Source organism: Sciurus vulgaris (genome assembly GCF_902686455.1).
Source record: "Sciurus vulgaris genome assembly, chromosome: 1".
In the NCBI taxonomy this organism is placed as follows: Eukaryota; Metazoa; Chordata; class Mammalia; order Rodentia; family Sciuridae; genus Sciurus; species Sciurus vulgaris.
The window spans coordinates 166,896,919-166,911,786 of record NC_136461.1 but is presented as its reverse complement, the minus strand read 5'-3'; the positions used below and the strand labels follow the sequence as shown (position 1 = coordinate 166,911,786).

The window sequence follows — 14,868 nt, the reverse complement described above, 5'->3', positions numbered from 1 at the left end:
ACTTTTAAAATATATCTCTGAGTATGTTCTAAATGGACAGGAATCATGCACGACATTTTTATATCTAGCTTTGTATTATTTATTTTTTTAATCTGAGAGAGTGGCCATAAATGTTCACTTTCATCAGTTATAGATGAAATTGTATCTTGTAGTTGACTGGAAAGAGTCATGTGAATCATCCTTTTTTTTTTTTTTCTTTACATCTACATCAGTTGAAAGAAAAGATTTCTAACCACTTAGATTTCACAAAAAGTGGAATGCGATATCTTTTTATATCTTTTTATTGTCATTTAATTCTTAAATGACAGGACCTCAGAGAAGAAGCCTTGATGTCTAGAAGCCCAAACTATCCCAGACTTAATTTAGTATTCAGATTAACAATACAAGGCAGAGCAACCAAAAAAGATTATTTAAAACAGAAAGCATTACATAGCCCAGCGCCCTTTCTTAATGAAGGGCATTCTCCACAGTGAAGGTGTAAGAGGAACACCAGGTTTCTAGACACCTTTCATCAGTCTTCCATTCTGACCTTTACCAGAAAATATATATACATATTCTAATGACTGTCTTAACTAATTGCTCTCATTCATTTAAATCAGTGCACTTGGTAAACATTTACATGATACTTTTTCACAACAGTATAACTATAGTGCTGACGAGCATTAATACTCATGGACTTCAAATTAGGATTTTCAGTTTCTTAATTTGAATATGTGATATTTGTTGTATTATAACTGGCATGCTGATTTTTTTGATAAATAATATCTCATTTTTTATATCTTATGGCTTGGTAAATTGAATTGGTATATATAGCTTTCATATTATCCATACAGTCTCTAATTTTATCAGCAAGATACATATATTAGGATTCCATTCATCTATAACTGCTAAAACATGAAAAAAGTGTTTTACTGTGTTTTGGGAAATCATATAAAATGAGTTATGGTGTCTATTTTTAAGTCAAGTTTTGAAACCACCTAATGTCTACTCATGATTTCTTCGATTTAGTGCTGGGGTGTTAACCCAGAGCCTATGTATGGTAACCACACGCTCTACCACCTAGCTATACCCAAATCACAATTTCTCGTATTTATTAAGAGATAAGAATATATTTATGTTTTTACTTAGGGGGTCTTATATGAATAACTTGCTCTGGACTTAGCTAATAGCACTGTCTCCTATGCAAAATAAAGAGTTTTGATGAGATAACCTATAGAATTCCTTGGACATTTTTGTCATTCTATGAAGAAGTCATTGGATGATTCTGAATCTAAGTATAATTCTTGTCTCCAATCAAAAACAAATGTTTTAACATCTTTGAGTTTGCCTACATGGTCCTGGCTATGTGCCAATTTGCATATGCACTGTACCCTGAATGCTTTAGGGCAATTAAGCCTTTTTCTCTACATTTGTAGGGTTGCATGGCACACGTCAAGAAGAAATGATTGATCACAGACTAACAGACAGAGAATGGGCAGAAGAATGGAAACATCTTGACCATGTAAGACATCAGTAATCATTTAGGTTAAAAAATGTTTTGAAATCAACTGAAGTGAGAGGTTATATGATAAAAGCTTAAAGATGCTTTGAAGGTATTGTGTTTCCTGTTCTTGAAAAAAAAAAAAGAATGAATGTGAATGTTTGAGTAGAAGACAGGATTTGTTTTCCAAATTGATGGGAAAGCCACATAAGAGAAATATTTAGATCTTGGAAAAAGACCAGCAGGCTACTGTTTTATTTTGAAAAGGTGATTTAGTTTACAGACTAAGAGGCTTACTATTCTGGAAAGGTAGATTTACTAGTTATAACACCTTGAGGTGAAATATGACTGTTAATGATTCACATTCATACCTCAAACTTTTCTTCTCATTCTCATTGAATATGTTCACCTATTGGGTCTGAATTTTAGATCTGACCATTGGACATATTAGACTGAAGTTTTCAGGAATGCAATTTCATCTTTCATTATCCAGAAAGAGTTGGTTTTCTTACCCACCACATTCTTAAAATTTGTGGTGATTTGTACCTTCTCCTCTCTCTCCTTGTTTCTCATGCAGCTGTTAAACTGCATAATGGACATGGTAGAAAAAACAAGGCGATCACTCACTGTACTAAGGCGATGTCAGGAAGCGGACCGGGAAGAACTGAATTACTGGATCCGGCGGTACAGTGATGCCGAGGACTTGAAAAAAGGCGGCAGCAGTAGCAGCAGTCACTCCAGGCAGCAGAGTCCCGTCAACCCCGACCCAGTGGCATTAGGTATCATTACTTCAGATGAGAATATTGAACAAGTATTTCCTATGCTATTAACTCTGACTCTTAACATTTTCAAAAATAAGGGAGACACAGGGAACTTAGGGGTAATAAGCAGATATCTTCAGATATGTCTTATCTCCTAAGAGACTGGGCAGATGCATTTAAAGAGATGGCCACAAAACTCAAACCCCTTTTCCAGGTGAATGTACTGAGTTTACAGCAGAGTTTCAAAGCTGAACCAGAATTTTACACGCACCATTAAAATTTGTGCTCCTTTATAATAGAGCTGTTTGGATGCTGCCTCAAAACCTGCAGAAACCCCATCTCACAGAGTGGGCCCCTGGCTCTGCTCTTCTAGCAAGGTCTCTCGGAGATTCTTCTGCTGCACAGCAGTGTTTGACAGCACTGTACACAGGGTTGTGTATTTTCTAATTTTTATATCAAGATATAGTTTCTAAGACAGTCTTGCTTTGTGGTTGTATATCTTGCACTAAAAAAAAAAAAAAGTAAAAATAAACACTTCTCTCAAAATCCCTCCTGGACAGAGAAACCTAGATGCTATATAGTTTACCTACTCCACTTAAAAGTTAATGATACAGATGTAGTTCTCTTCCTGTGGCTGGATCTCAAGCTAGAATGTTTAATCATGATTTTACTAATTATGTGGTACGACTATTACTAGAGCCATGCCTTAGAAATTGAGTGCTAGTATGTAACTATATGCAGTATTGGTGTTTGGGGGTTGTGGTGATAAATAGAATACAGTCCCAGAGATATTGAAAGAACTCTTCTACTAGAATTTTTGAGTGACCTGCAAACTTCTATTTGAATGAATCATAAGGTGTCATCATTTATATTGCTAGCCATTGTGTGTGAACCATTTGAGCAAACCTAGTGGGGATGATTTGTGTAGATCCTCATTCTCTCATCTCTTCAGCTCCATACCTGTATCTTACTCAGGTTAGAGTACAGTCCTTGCTGCAAAACAACACCTAATTGTACACATGCAGATTTAAGCTCATGTCTTTGACATAATTTTCACCATAGCTGGTTATCAAAAATTAAAAGCTTGAATTATATTATATGACTATTGATCACACTATCTTTTCATTAAAATTATTCATAGCCAATATAGTTACCTCTGCACTTAGATTTGTGGATTTCTGAGTGCTGAATGCCTATTACTCTAATAAGTATTAAATAAAGGAAGATTCCTACCCTCTTAATTTACTCAACAGGCAGATTCCTACACACTTAATTTACCCAACAGGTATTATTCTAAAGCAGACTTTAAAGACAAAAGGATATTTGTCAGGTTGTATTAAGGCAAGCAGTGAAAACAGAATTAAGTTTGATTTGAGCCATTATTGGTCTAAACAAAGCTATTTGGAGCAGAGCATCATAAACATCTTGTTTTATTTCCTTATTGTGAATAGAAATCAGTTAATCATGACAGATTTGCTCAGGAAAAATGGTAATATTTATAACCATCTAATGTAGGCAAAAATTGAGAGCCTTAAAGACAATAAAAATTTTAGGAATAAAAATGCACAGTTTGACCTGCTGTGTGGCACGCATTAATTGAGCCATTACGTATTTATTGAGTACTTACTGTGCTAGGCTTTGAACCAGTTACCATAATGAAGGAAACAGAGTCTTTATTCCTTCCTTGAGGACCTTTGGGTCTAGGAGAAGAGAGGGGCAAAGGAATAATGTTATAGGCACAGGACAGCCACCTCAATTGAGTCCCACAAACTGTCGGTCTTGCAATTATCTCTGTCCATTGAAAAAGAAGAGATTCAGAAATTGATTTGACATTATACCTAAGTTGTTGTTAACCCACCAAAATTATAAGCCACTTTTTACACAGTCACCACTACTGTACACAGATTCTGATGATGCCGATGTCTACCATATTCTCCAGAGAGATAAATTCAGTTTCTGTGTTATACAGAACCAACAAAATAAGCTTAGTTTTTTTTTTTTTTTTTGGGGGGGGGGGGTGCTGGGGATCGAACCCAGGGCCTTGTGCTTCCAAGGCAAGCACTCTACCGACTGAGCTATCTCCCCAGTCCCTTTAGTTTTTTTTTTTTAAGCTGCTTCTTCAAAGTACACAAATTATACTACTTTTAGTGGTGTTTAATGAATTCATAATTTTGGTAAAGCCGAGAAGTCACTTTGGCTTTAAACTTTTGTAGTTAAGATTATCCAAAGGCTACAAGATTTCATTGCTTTGTTTAGATACCATAAAAACAGTCATGTTCTTTATGGACGCAAACCCGTTGGTTGGCTATTAAGAAACCATCACAACTCTTAAGAGCTACAAAGTGCTCAAGTCCTGGTGTCCAACAATTTTTTCCCTGAACATCCTTACTAGTTGTTTCTTGAGGCCTTTGAGCTTCATTTTCTGGAGCTAGACTTTGGCTGTAAATAAGAGGACAGGTAGTTTGTAATCATGTATTACGATCATTTACATTAAGTGCTCTCTCTTTCAGGCTTTGGAGAGGAATGTATTGATGTGTGTAATGAAAGAATTAGGGATTATTGGTTAATAAATCTCAGTTACTGGAAAATGTTTAATGGGGTACATGTGTACAGATAAAGTTATGGATATGTCCATACTTTATATACATGTACATCTCCTTATGCTATGGTTAGGTTGTATATTTCTTTTAGACTAATTCTTTCAATTCTTAAACTGTCTGGTTTCAAATGAGACCTTCAGAATATATTATAGAAGAAATCTTTGGTTCAGAATATTGCCCAACCTACGTCCCCAACTTGGGAGCATGGGAATGTTTGTTATACACACATTCTTAGCATTTTAAAATTGCACTTGGGGACTACACAGAGGAGAACGTCATTTCCATGACTGATGTGTTGTATTATACTCAGCCTGGTTCTCACTGTTGAAATATATCCATAGCATTATGTTAGTGTGGGGGATTAGAAAAATAGCATGATTAATCTATTACTAATTGAATTTTAGGAGTTTTCCCCAGATATTAAATAACAACTCTATTGTGAATAGCTTCTGAAAAAATTTTAAACACTGAGAACATACTGACCTCATAATGTCATTTCCATTCTTTAAATAAATACAAGTTGAAATCTTAAAGGACCTTTAAAAATAGATTTTCTCTTGAAATAGTAGATATGTATTATTTTTGTTATTCCTCATTTGCTAGCCAGGGAATACTCTAAATATTCAACTCTTAAAAGAATTAGCTAATTTTTAAACTATTGTTTTTAAAAATGTGACTTACATGTATATTTGTCTTGTTAGATTGTATACTTCACCAAGACCCAAGTTAATGTGATCAGAATTGACAGAGCCAATTACTATGGTATCTGTGATTTAATCACTGTGGTAACTGTCTGATCCATAAAGATACATAGTTGCTGGTTAACCCTTCCTGTGTTCTCTAAGTGTTTGTCTGGGTCTCTGTAGCTCTTTTTCTTTGTATTTAGTTCCTTTTTCTCTCAGTATGCTACTCATATCCTCTCTCAGTTCCTAACATTTTCTTTCCTTTAATTTTTTTTTTAAACTGGCTTTGAACTATTCTAGAATCTATGTTCATTTTTCTTTGTTCAAGAAGTCTTCCATATCGTTAAGAGTTTTAAAACATATATTTAATGGTGAGTTTAAGACTGTTAAAGGACTGAGACAGCTCTGAAATACAAATGCATCTACTCTACACTTTTTTTATTCTATGCTTTTTGAATGTATAAATATTGTGATGATAGGGAAGCAAATTTAAAAAGTACTTTCATGTATGTGTCAGTAAGGGTTTAGCTCTTACCAGAGAAAGAAATGTCTGAAAAGTGTTTTGTTCACGTGAAATGAAAAAAACTGATTGTTTATTTTAAAAAAACTTAGCAATTCAGAGTTTGTTGAGTTGGTGGAGGAGTTTATATTTTAAAATTGCTCTAGTTGGAGGTGCCAGGCTTCGTATCTGACAGTTGTAATCCCTGCTGCTCTAGAGGCTGAGGCAGGAGGATCATGAGTTTAGAGGCCTGTCTGGGAACTTAAGTGAGATACCGTCTCACAATGACAACAACAAAGGACTGGGAGGCTGGGAATATAGCACTTGACTGGAATGCTTAAGGCCCTGGGTTCAATCTCTAGTTACCCCAAACTCCACCAAATTGCTTTAGTTAGCAGATTTTATGCTTGACATGAAATTAAATTATAAAATTTCCCATTGGTATCTACATCCTTAGGAAATCTAGCATTAAGTTCAAAAGTACAAATTTTGAGCAGCAGATTGAAAGGATTTGAAATCCTGGTTCCTCTTCATACTTTTTTGGTGACTTTTGGTGAGTCATGATCTCACTGTGCCTCAGTTTCCTTATCTGTGAAAATGAAGATGACACATATCTCTTAGGCATTTTGGAGAGTATTAAGTAAATTGATAGGTCTAAAATATACAATATAGTAACCTGATCTGTTTGGTACATGTGTTGTACTCCTGGTATGCAATCTTAGAATGGTGGTAAGTGAAAGGAGAGCTTTTTATTTGACATCCACGATTGTAAAATTATAGTGAAACCTTAGATACTTTTTAATCTAGAAAATATTTCCAAGATGGATACTTTATTTAACAGGCAGAGAAATTAGAATTCTGTCTTAAAAATAGTAAAAATCTATTGTATTTTTAGGACCCTGATTCAGAATACATGACTGCAGAAAAATAGTTTTCCTCCAACCAAAGAAATACTATTCAACTTCCATACTATCAGAATATGCAAACAACAAGTTACTCAGAATATATCTGCATATAAAAGTTGTGAAGTTTTATACACTTGTATTAATTCCTTTAAATCCCATCATGGAATTCATCCCATGACCACTCAGCTGACTTTATAATGTAAATGCCTGCTGTGTTTAAAAAGTCTACTTTAACAATATTGGGTTTTAAAGGACTGTTAAATAAGTCCATCTTTTAAAAACAGAAGAGATGGTTATCTCCTGGTACATTATATTTATTGTTAAAGATGGAAATTCTAAAGCAGTTACTAGTTTCTGGTTTGGGTTTGGGCTTGTGTTGAGGTTTCTGAATGTATTACCCTTAAAAGCAAAACTAAGTGGCATTTGTACAGATGAAATCACTTAACCTTTCTCTTGATGGTTTTTGTAATAGATATTATCATGATCACAGCCTCATTCTGCCCACTACAGGATGAAGGCCATACCTAGGTGCTGCCAAGCTTTGAGCATTGCTGTCCTGGGTCATTTGAGGCCACATTGGTTCTCCAAAGGCTGTCAGCTCATCCCTTCATGTATATTGATGGCGGCCCTTGCTGTATCTAGTATCCAATGGTCTCCATTCTGTCGTAAGTGTAGTGCATCTTCCATCTCTTTCATACATCAAAGATTGCCCTTTCTGTTCATTCACATGTCTTACAACTTTATCCTTCATTCTGACTTGGTCCCCTTTCTTCACTGATGTATGTTAGCTTAAGTAGGCTGCTCTGGTCCTCTTTCCTTCCCACCTCCAAGCAATTTGCATCTCAAAACATACTAAACTTGATTTAGATGGACTTTTCTCTAATTTTCCCATCTTTCAGTACTTAGATATTTGTGCATATCTCACATTTTAAACTATCTCCTATAGGTTCTCCTGTCTTTGTTTCTACTACTCTATTTTAGAACAACTATTCATTTTTATAGCAACAGGTATCTTATAGGTAGTAAAGGGCTCATAGTTAAACATCAGCTCCTTTAGAGTTCAACCTTGGAATATTAGAGTGTTTTCCTGTGTTTGTCTAGATTACCAATATCCTAAAATAATAAGTTCTTGGGAGAGTGGTCTCTTGCTCTCTTATTTATCAACTCCAGAATTTTTTTTTTAATCTTTTAAACTCAGTTTTGCCTATATAGATTCTGCTATTGCTACTGCTTAATCAGAAAAGATATTAAACATTATTAATTGATTTCTGTAGCTATTGCAGTCTTTAATATTCAGGGAATCAAACAGATGGAGAAGTAGCCATCACTGGACTTTCCATTGTCAGACCTGATGTTTAGCAAGGATGCAATTACTTAGAACTGGAGAAGATATTGTAAAATGTGTACCTATAATTATTCCCCTTTAAGTTTGGGTATTTTGAAAATATATACTTTCACAAAGCAGAATAGGATTGATAAAACTGTTTTGGCTGATTGGCATTGGTCTATGTGGATGTGGCAGCATGTCTTTAACACATGTAGGGAGCTCAGCCAAGGTCTCATTGTGACCTGTGAACCCTCAGGATGCCTACTGTAGAGTGCATGGAAGGTGGAAAGTTGACTGAACCCTGAATGCTAATGTTTGAGCAAATGTGAGGTTATAAACATTCATGAGTTCTAAGTAAAATTTATAAAAATGGTGTATAAGAAATTTGAGACTTTGCTTCTAAGGACAAAGGCAGTGAATTGCAGTTGCAAAAATTAATTTGTATCTCTTAAGTGACGTATACTCTGGGAGTTTAACAAAAAAAATTGGCTTCCTGTGTTCTGCTTAATTGAAGCCCCTCCAGTTGTTTTGCTTTCTTTACAGTTTTGTGCTATTTGGTTAAGTGCTGGAAGGGGAAAAACAGGTTTATGATGCTTTCTTCATCTTCATTATCTGTAAGAAAATAAGTATGTATCTATTCTTAGTGGCCAGCCTGCTAAACAATAGTAATGATGAAGATAATAAATAGCAAGCAATGTCTAATGAGAGTGTAGCCAAGCATGTAGTAAGAGCACCTTCTTCAATCCTCAGATGTAGTGTTGCCTCTCCCTTACACATAAGGCACCTGAGGCAGGGGGAAGCTAACTTCTCAGTGTCATCTAACTAGGAGTTGATAAAGCTAAAACTCACCTCCACTAGGTTTTAGAACTCTCATCTTTTTATGCTGCCTGGGACTAGCAATTAGTATCATTCATGCATGCACTTTGGATAACTTAGCATCACTTTTCCTTAATGTTTGGTTCTTGAGAAAAAAAATTGCTGCTTTGGAAAAGGCATTTTTTTTTTCTATCTTTACACTTTACTGATCTATTCTTATCCAATTACTTATACAAGTTGAAGTCTTTTATCCTTAAAAATTGTCTTTACAAGTTGTCATAAATATATCTTTCTGTTTCACCGTACAGGGCTAAATGCGAATTTCATAGCACTTTATTTCTTCTGGAAATAGTTACAGTGCTAAGGAAGGTAATCTTGAAAAACCTAATTAACTATGTCCTATTTCCTTTAAGTTGTATATGCACCAGTTTTATCTAGCTTTCTTTAAGAATGAAAATTGTTTCAGAAAGAACCTTTTGGTTTTTGTCATTTACTTTGTGGAAATGAATGTGCATATGAAAATGCATGGATATTTCCAGTCCATCTGATTATTCAGTAGTCATGAAATTATAATGTAAACTTTTAAAAAGAAACTCCTTGGAATAAATTTAGACTTAAGGAAATATTGCACAGATAGTTTGGAGAGTTTCTGTGTATCCTTCACCAAACTGTTATAAACTTTTTCTAGTTTAACATAGTTGGGGAAATCTAGTGTTCTTGCCAACTGATAAACTATGTACCCTACGTGGATTCAGAACATTCATTTGTATTTAAAGCATTTAAATGTAATGACATATACTTAACTAAATTGATTGTGCTTTTTCCTTCTTTCTTCATGTTCTATAGCTGCATAAAATACAATATGCTGAACTGAATTTCTTTTGACCTTTAACATATCATTAGATAAAATACTACTTTAAAATATCAGTCTGTTAACTTTGCATTTCTTTTAAATGTAGAGAAGATTTCAGTTCTACTTGAAATTTAGGGTTGATTATTTATTATATTTTGTAAAAGTACAATGAACTATTTTCTTCCTAAAAACTTCTAAATATGTAGGCTTTCATTGGAAATCCAGAATAGGCTGGGCACGGTGGCATGCACACACCTGTAACCACAGCAACCTGGGAGTCTGAATCATAAGTTCAAGGTTAGCCTTAGCAATCTAGGGAAACCCTAAGCAACTGAATGAAATCCTGTCTCAAAAAAGGACTGAGGATGTAACTCAGTGATAAAGTGCCCTGGATTCAATCAGTAATACCATCCCCGCCAAAAAAAAAAAAAAAAAATTCCAATATGGAAGACATGACATGCAGATTTTAGCTATAGATGTCCTTATATGTTTAAGCATTATATAAAAAATTATAAAATGTTCATGCCATTTCTGTGAACATGTTCTTTGGAAAGTTAGCACTCCTATGTCTACTTTATTATGCATTTCCTCAAACCTTTAAATTTTGACAGCATAAGAAACAGCAGTTGAAGTCTTTTATCCTTAAAAATTGTTCTTTAAAAGTTGTCATAAATACATCACTTCCTTTTCTGGAACCCACATACCAGATTCTGTTTGGCCAGCTTAATGTCTGTGAAGTGATTCTAATGAGTCTTGTTTTCACTGATGTCAAATCCATATGATCTAATTTGTGTGAACAATTTGGCTCAGTGAGAATTTTAAGAAGTAATTAATATGAGAATGGGTTAGCCATCCAGTAGGGCTGAACATTTATTGAAAGGTGATAGTATTAGAATTTGACTTTTGAAAGGAAAAGTAAAAAAATATAATTTATTCAACAATATAAAACATAGAAATCATCACAGTAAGAGAGTCTGGGAAGAGTGTTCCCAAATAACATGTGGTATAAAGAAATAAAGTTGTTTTGGATTTGAGCATATGAGGCCTTTAGACCAATGACCCTCTCTTTCCTGGGCTTTGATGACTCTTGCTATTTTTGTGTGTTTTCTAGAAGCAAAGTGGTCAGCCTTTCAGAACTGCATTTTTGTAGCAAAGCCAAGAGAAGGGGCATTGCTTGCTTTATTGTGTAAGGACATGATGATGCTGATGGTACTCTTCCTTCTCTCCACCCCCTTACCACCCACTTCATAGATGCACATCGGGAATTCCTTCACAGGCCTGCGTCTGGATACGTGCCAGAGGAGATCTGGAAGAAAGCTGGTAAGAATTGTTTAAAAACACGAATTTAGTGTTCTGGCAGCTGTGTGCAGTTGTTAATGCAGTGATGTGAAGAATGACAAGAAAGGACTTTACTGCTAACAACAATAGCAAAAACAAAACAAAACAAAAAACCACAAAACAAAACAAAAAAAACCTCATTAATATTCTTAAACCAGGCCTGATTAAAACATGAAATAGTTTTTATTTTAGTAGCATCTGCTAGTGCCATTATAATTGAAAGGCTGGCAATATTTCCTTTATAAACCCATTTTTTTTCAGGAACTATAATGGTTTCAGGCTGGAATTTGGCATAGGAGGTCTTAGCTTACATGCAGTTTTCTTTGATGGGAAAAAAAAAAAAACCCAACGTTTTAGAAATTAAATTGCACACTTCAGCATTTTCCTCTTCATTCTTCAAAACCAAAATCACATCAAATCTAGTTGACTTGTTGAGGAACATGTTAAGAATTTTTTTTGTTGTTGTTAACAATTAGCTTTAAAATTGATCTTTTGTGTTAGATAATATTCTTGGATCAGAGTTAAATTAGGTTTTAAGTTGAATGACAAAAGTTTCTAACCTTCTGTCTCTCCTTGCCATATGCACGTCCGCTTTCCATTTAGGGGTATTGCTCTATATTTTGTTGTAGATTTGAAGCTTCTCATGACCCCTTAACTGGGGGCTTAAAGAAGTTTAGATGTGGCGGAATTTTGGTGGAACTCCAGCTATAGAAAAAATTGTATAAAACTCGACTAGGTTCTGAGCTGCTGTAACTCCAACTGTTAGAATAGTTTGACTGAGTTGGGAAAATGGGAAGTGCCATTTGTGTAGTCAAGTGGGTTTAAGTGTGGTAGCACTAATGGAAGAGTCAAGGCAAAAGTTTTTTTTCTACTAAAGATTTCCCTTTGAGTTTTGATTTGACTCAGCTATGTTTGTAGTTCTCTGCCATTTGCTGAATCTCTGGTCACTTGTATCTTATCCAAATATAGATTTTCTAAGAAATTCCAGCCTTTAGTATTTATTATTTATTTTTGCAGTAATGGGTATTAAACCCAGGGCCACTCTACCACTGAGCCACATCCACAGTCCTTTTTATTTTACTATTTTATTTTGAGACAGGGTCTCACTAAGTTGTCAAGTCTGTCCTTGAACCTGTGATCCTCCTGCCTCAGCCTCCACAGTATCTGGTATGCTTGGCTGATATATCAGTTTTTATAAGAGTGATAAGAAGTTTTCAAATCTGATAATATTCTAAGTTTAGTAGTTTAGATTAAGAACTGGAAAGTTCTCTTGCTTGTCAATATGCAAATCAGATAAATTCATTCAGCTTAAATATTAAAATGTGTCTGTTGCTTACCTATATAGGATTACCTAATTTAAGGTAATAGTCACATGATTTTTCCAAGCTGTTCAAAATATGCTGAATGCCAAATACCTGAGAGAGTTGCTACATCTTCTTCCTAACCATTTTTCTTCTCCATTTTTAAGCTAACGGTGCATCTTATTCAAGTAAGAGGCATAAAGAATTGTCATTTGGACAGCAGAAGGATGACTTTTTATGTTGAGGGAGGAGAGTCTTTTCCTGTTTCCCTTACTTACCGTGTATTTAAGTTAAATTCTTCATAGTTCCTGAAGAAAAATCGACAGTAAGGTCTTGTGTAATCCAAATTTCTTCTGTGCTATTACCTGCTCAAGTCTTTGTTAGACTGCTATTAAGTGAGAGCAGATTTTTCTGAATATACCACCTTTGTTGGAAAGTCAACTTGAATAGCTAAGCACAAAGGAAGTCCTACCATAAGTGGTGAGCAATTGGAAACAGATTCAGAACTGTGCTGTGTATTTTCTACTTAATCAGTTTTTTTCTACTTGATATGTTATAATTTATTGAATCTACCATTATTTTTCTTTACTGTTTTGTGTGTCTCTGAACCCAGTCCTGATGTACTTTTGGTTTTTTGGTTTGGGGGACTTGGAGAATACAAAAAGAACATTGCCTTTTTTTTTTTTTTTTTTTTTTTTTTTTTTCCTGTTGTGTCTCTGCACTCTTTAAGACAGGTTAATTATTGAGAAAATGTTTAGATTATTTTTTAGATGTGTCTATCATCTATGATTTGTTAATGGTATAAAGTTCATATTTCACAGTGGTGCTCCTAATATGCCACATAAGAACAGCACTAGTATTTGGGAGTAGTTTTCTGTGGGTGTATGTTAAATTTTAGGGAATATATTAAATCCCTAAAGTATGGAAAACAGCTTTATCTGGAAATCTCCAATAACTGCTGATAATATCCATCTGCTTAAAATATCTATATCTGCTTCTTAAAAGACATTACTAGTGTTCCAGTGTCAAGGCATCCAAAATGGAGAAGACACCAAGGGCAGAATGTGACATCGGCACTCAGCTTGTTATAACTTGAAAGCTTTTTTTCCCCCCTAGGATTCTAAAATTGGCTGTGCAAAAATACTTCTTTTTTTTTTTTTTTTTTAAGTAAGAAACCTATAAAGTATGTTTTTGAAATGAAAATACTACACATTGTCTTTGTAGCAAAAGTAAATAAAGTTTAAAGCACTTGAAAAATACCCAAGAGGCAGACCTCTAAAATGTTCTAAATGTGATGCAGTCTAGCAATGCATTTTACACAGCAAAGAATTGCAAAAAGTACATGTTGTGCCTGAAATTATGTCATATAGTTTTTGCACCATTTTACTTTGAAATGATTTCAAACTTGCATGAAAGTTGCAAAAAAGTATAAATGTATAAAAATATTCCCTTATAGTTTTTACCAGATGCCTCACTTTACCATAGATATACAACCATTTGAGAGTAATTTTTAGATGCAATGTCTTTTTACCCTAAACATTTTAATGTTTAGTTCCTAAGAATAAGTATACTCTCATACAACTGTAGTATATTTACCAAGATCAGGTCATGAACATTGATTCTACACTATTATTTCATCTATAGACCCTATGCAGCTTTTGCACATGGCTCCAATAACACAGTTTAATAACATTATTGTACATTTTTGAAGATTAGAAATTTTACTAAATGCTGAACACCACATCACTTTTTCCCCTAAAAGTAGTATTTTTAAAAGCAACAGCAAAGATAACAAATGTAACTCAAAAGTTACTAAGGATCTTTATAAAACTGGAAAATAATCTATCATAAAGATGGTTTTAAAATTGCAACTGAATGTTTTCTTCAATATATTTCTTTTTAAATGATCAGAGAATGTTTGCAGTTGGTAATAAATATTCAAGCACCTTGCAAATGTCCTACCAATTCTCTTTGCTGATCTGTATATGCCTGTGGGATTAGAATAGGAATGCATAATTTAAATATAAATTGCCTGATTTGCATATACAATTAGTCAAGCTACAGCTTTGATCGTAAGCAAAAATTATTGTCCTGTATTACCACTTAGATAGAATTTTAATTCACCTTGAATATTCAAACTAAATTAGACCCTGGCTGTGTAGTTAGAAGGGCAGTTCTTCCCTGGTGCCCTGAGTCGTTTATGATGGGGTAATAAAGCATCTTTCACCTCCTGGTGAAGAAGGTACTGTAAGCTCTGTCTGCAATACCCTGATTCTGTCCAGGTTTTAGTGACATACCTTGAAGC

General features: G+C 34.4%; 1 protein-coding gene across 1 annotated transcript in view; it reads left to right on the top strand.

Annotated features, from left to right (window-relative positions):
• Window positions 1-14,868, top strand: part of RUNX1T1 (RUNX1 partner transcriptional co-repressor 1) — a 134,316-nt gene that overhangs the window by 104,597 nt on the left and 14,851 nt on the right. Inside the window, 3 exon segments of the mRNA XM_079138287.1 lie at window positions 1,416-1,501; window positions 2,058-2,259; window positions 11,176-11,244. Of these exon segments, the coding sequence (XP_078994413.1) occupies window positions 1,416-1,501; window positions 2,058-2,259; window positions 11,176-11,244 (357 nt within the window).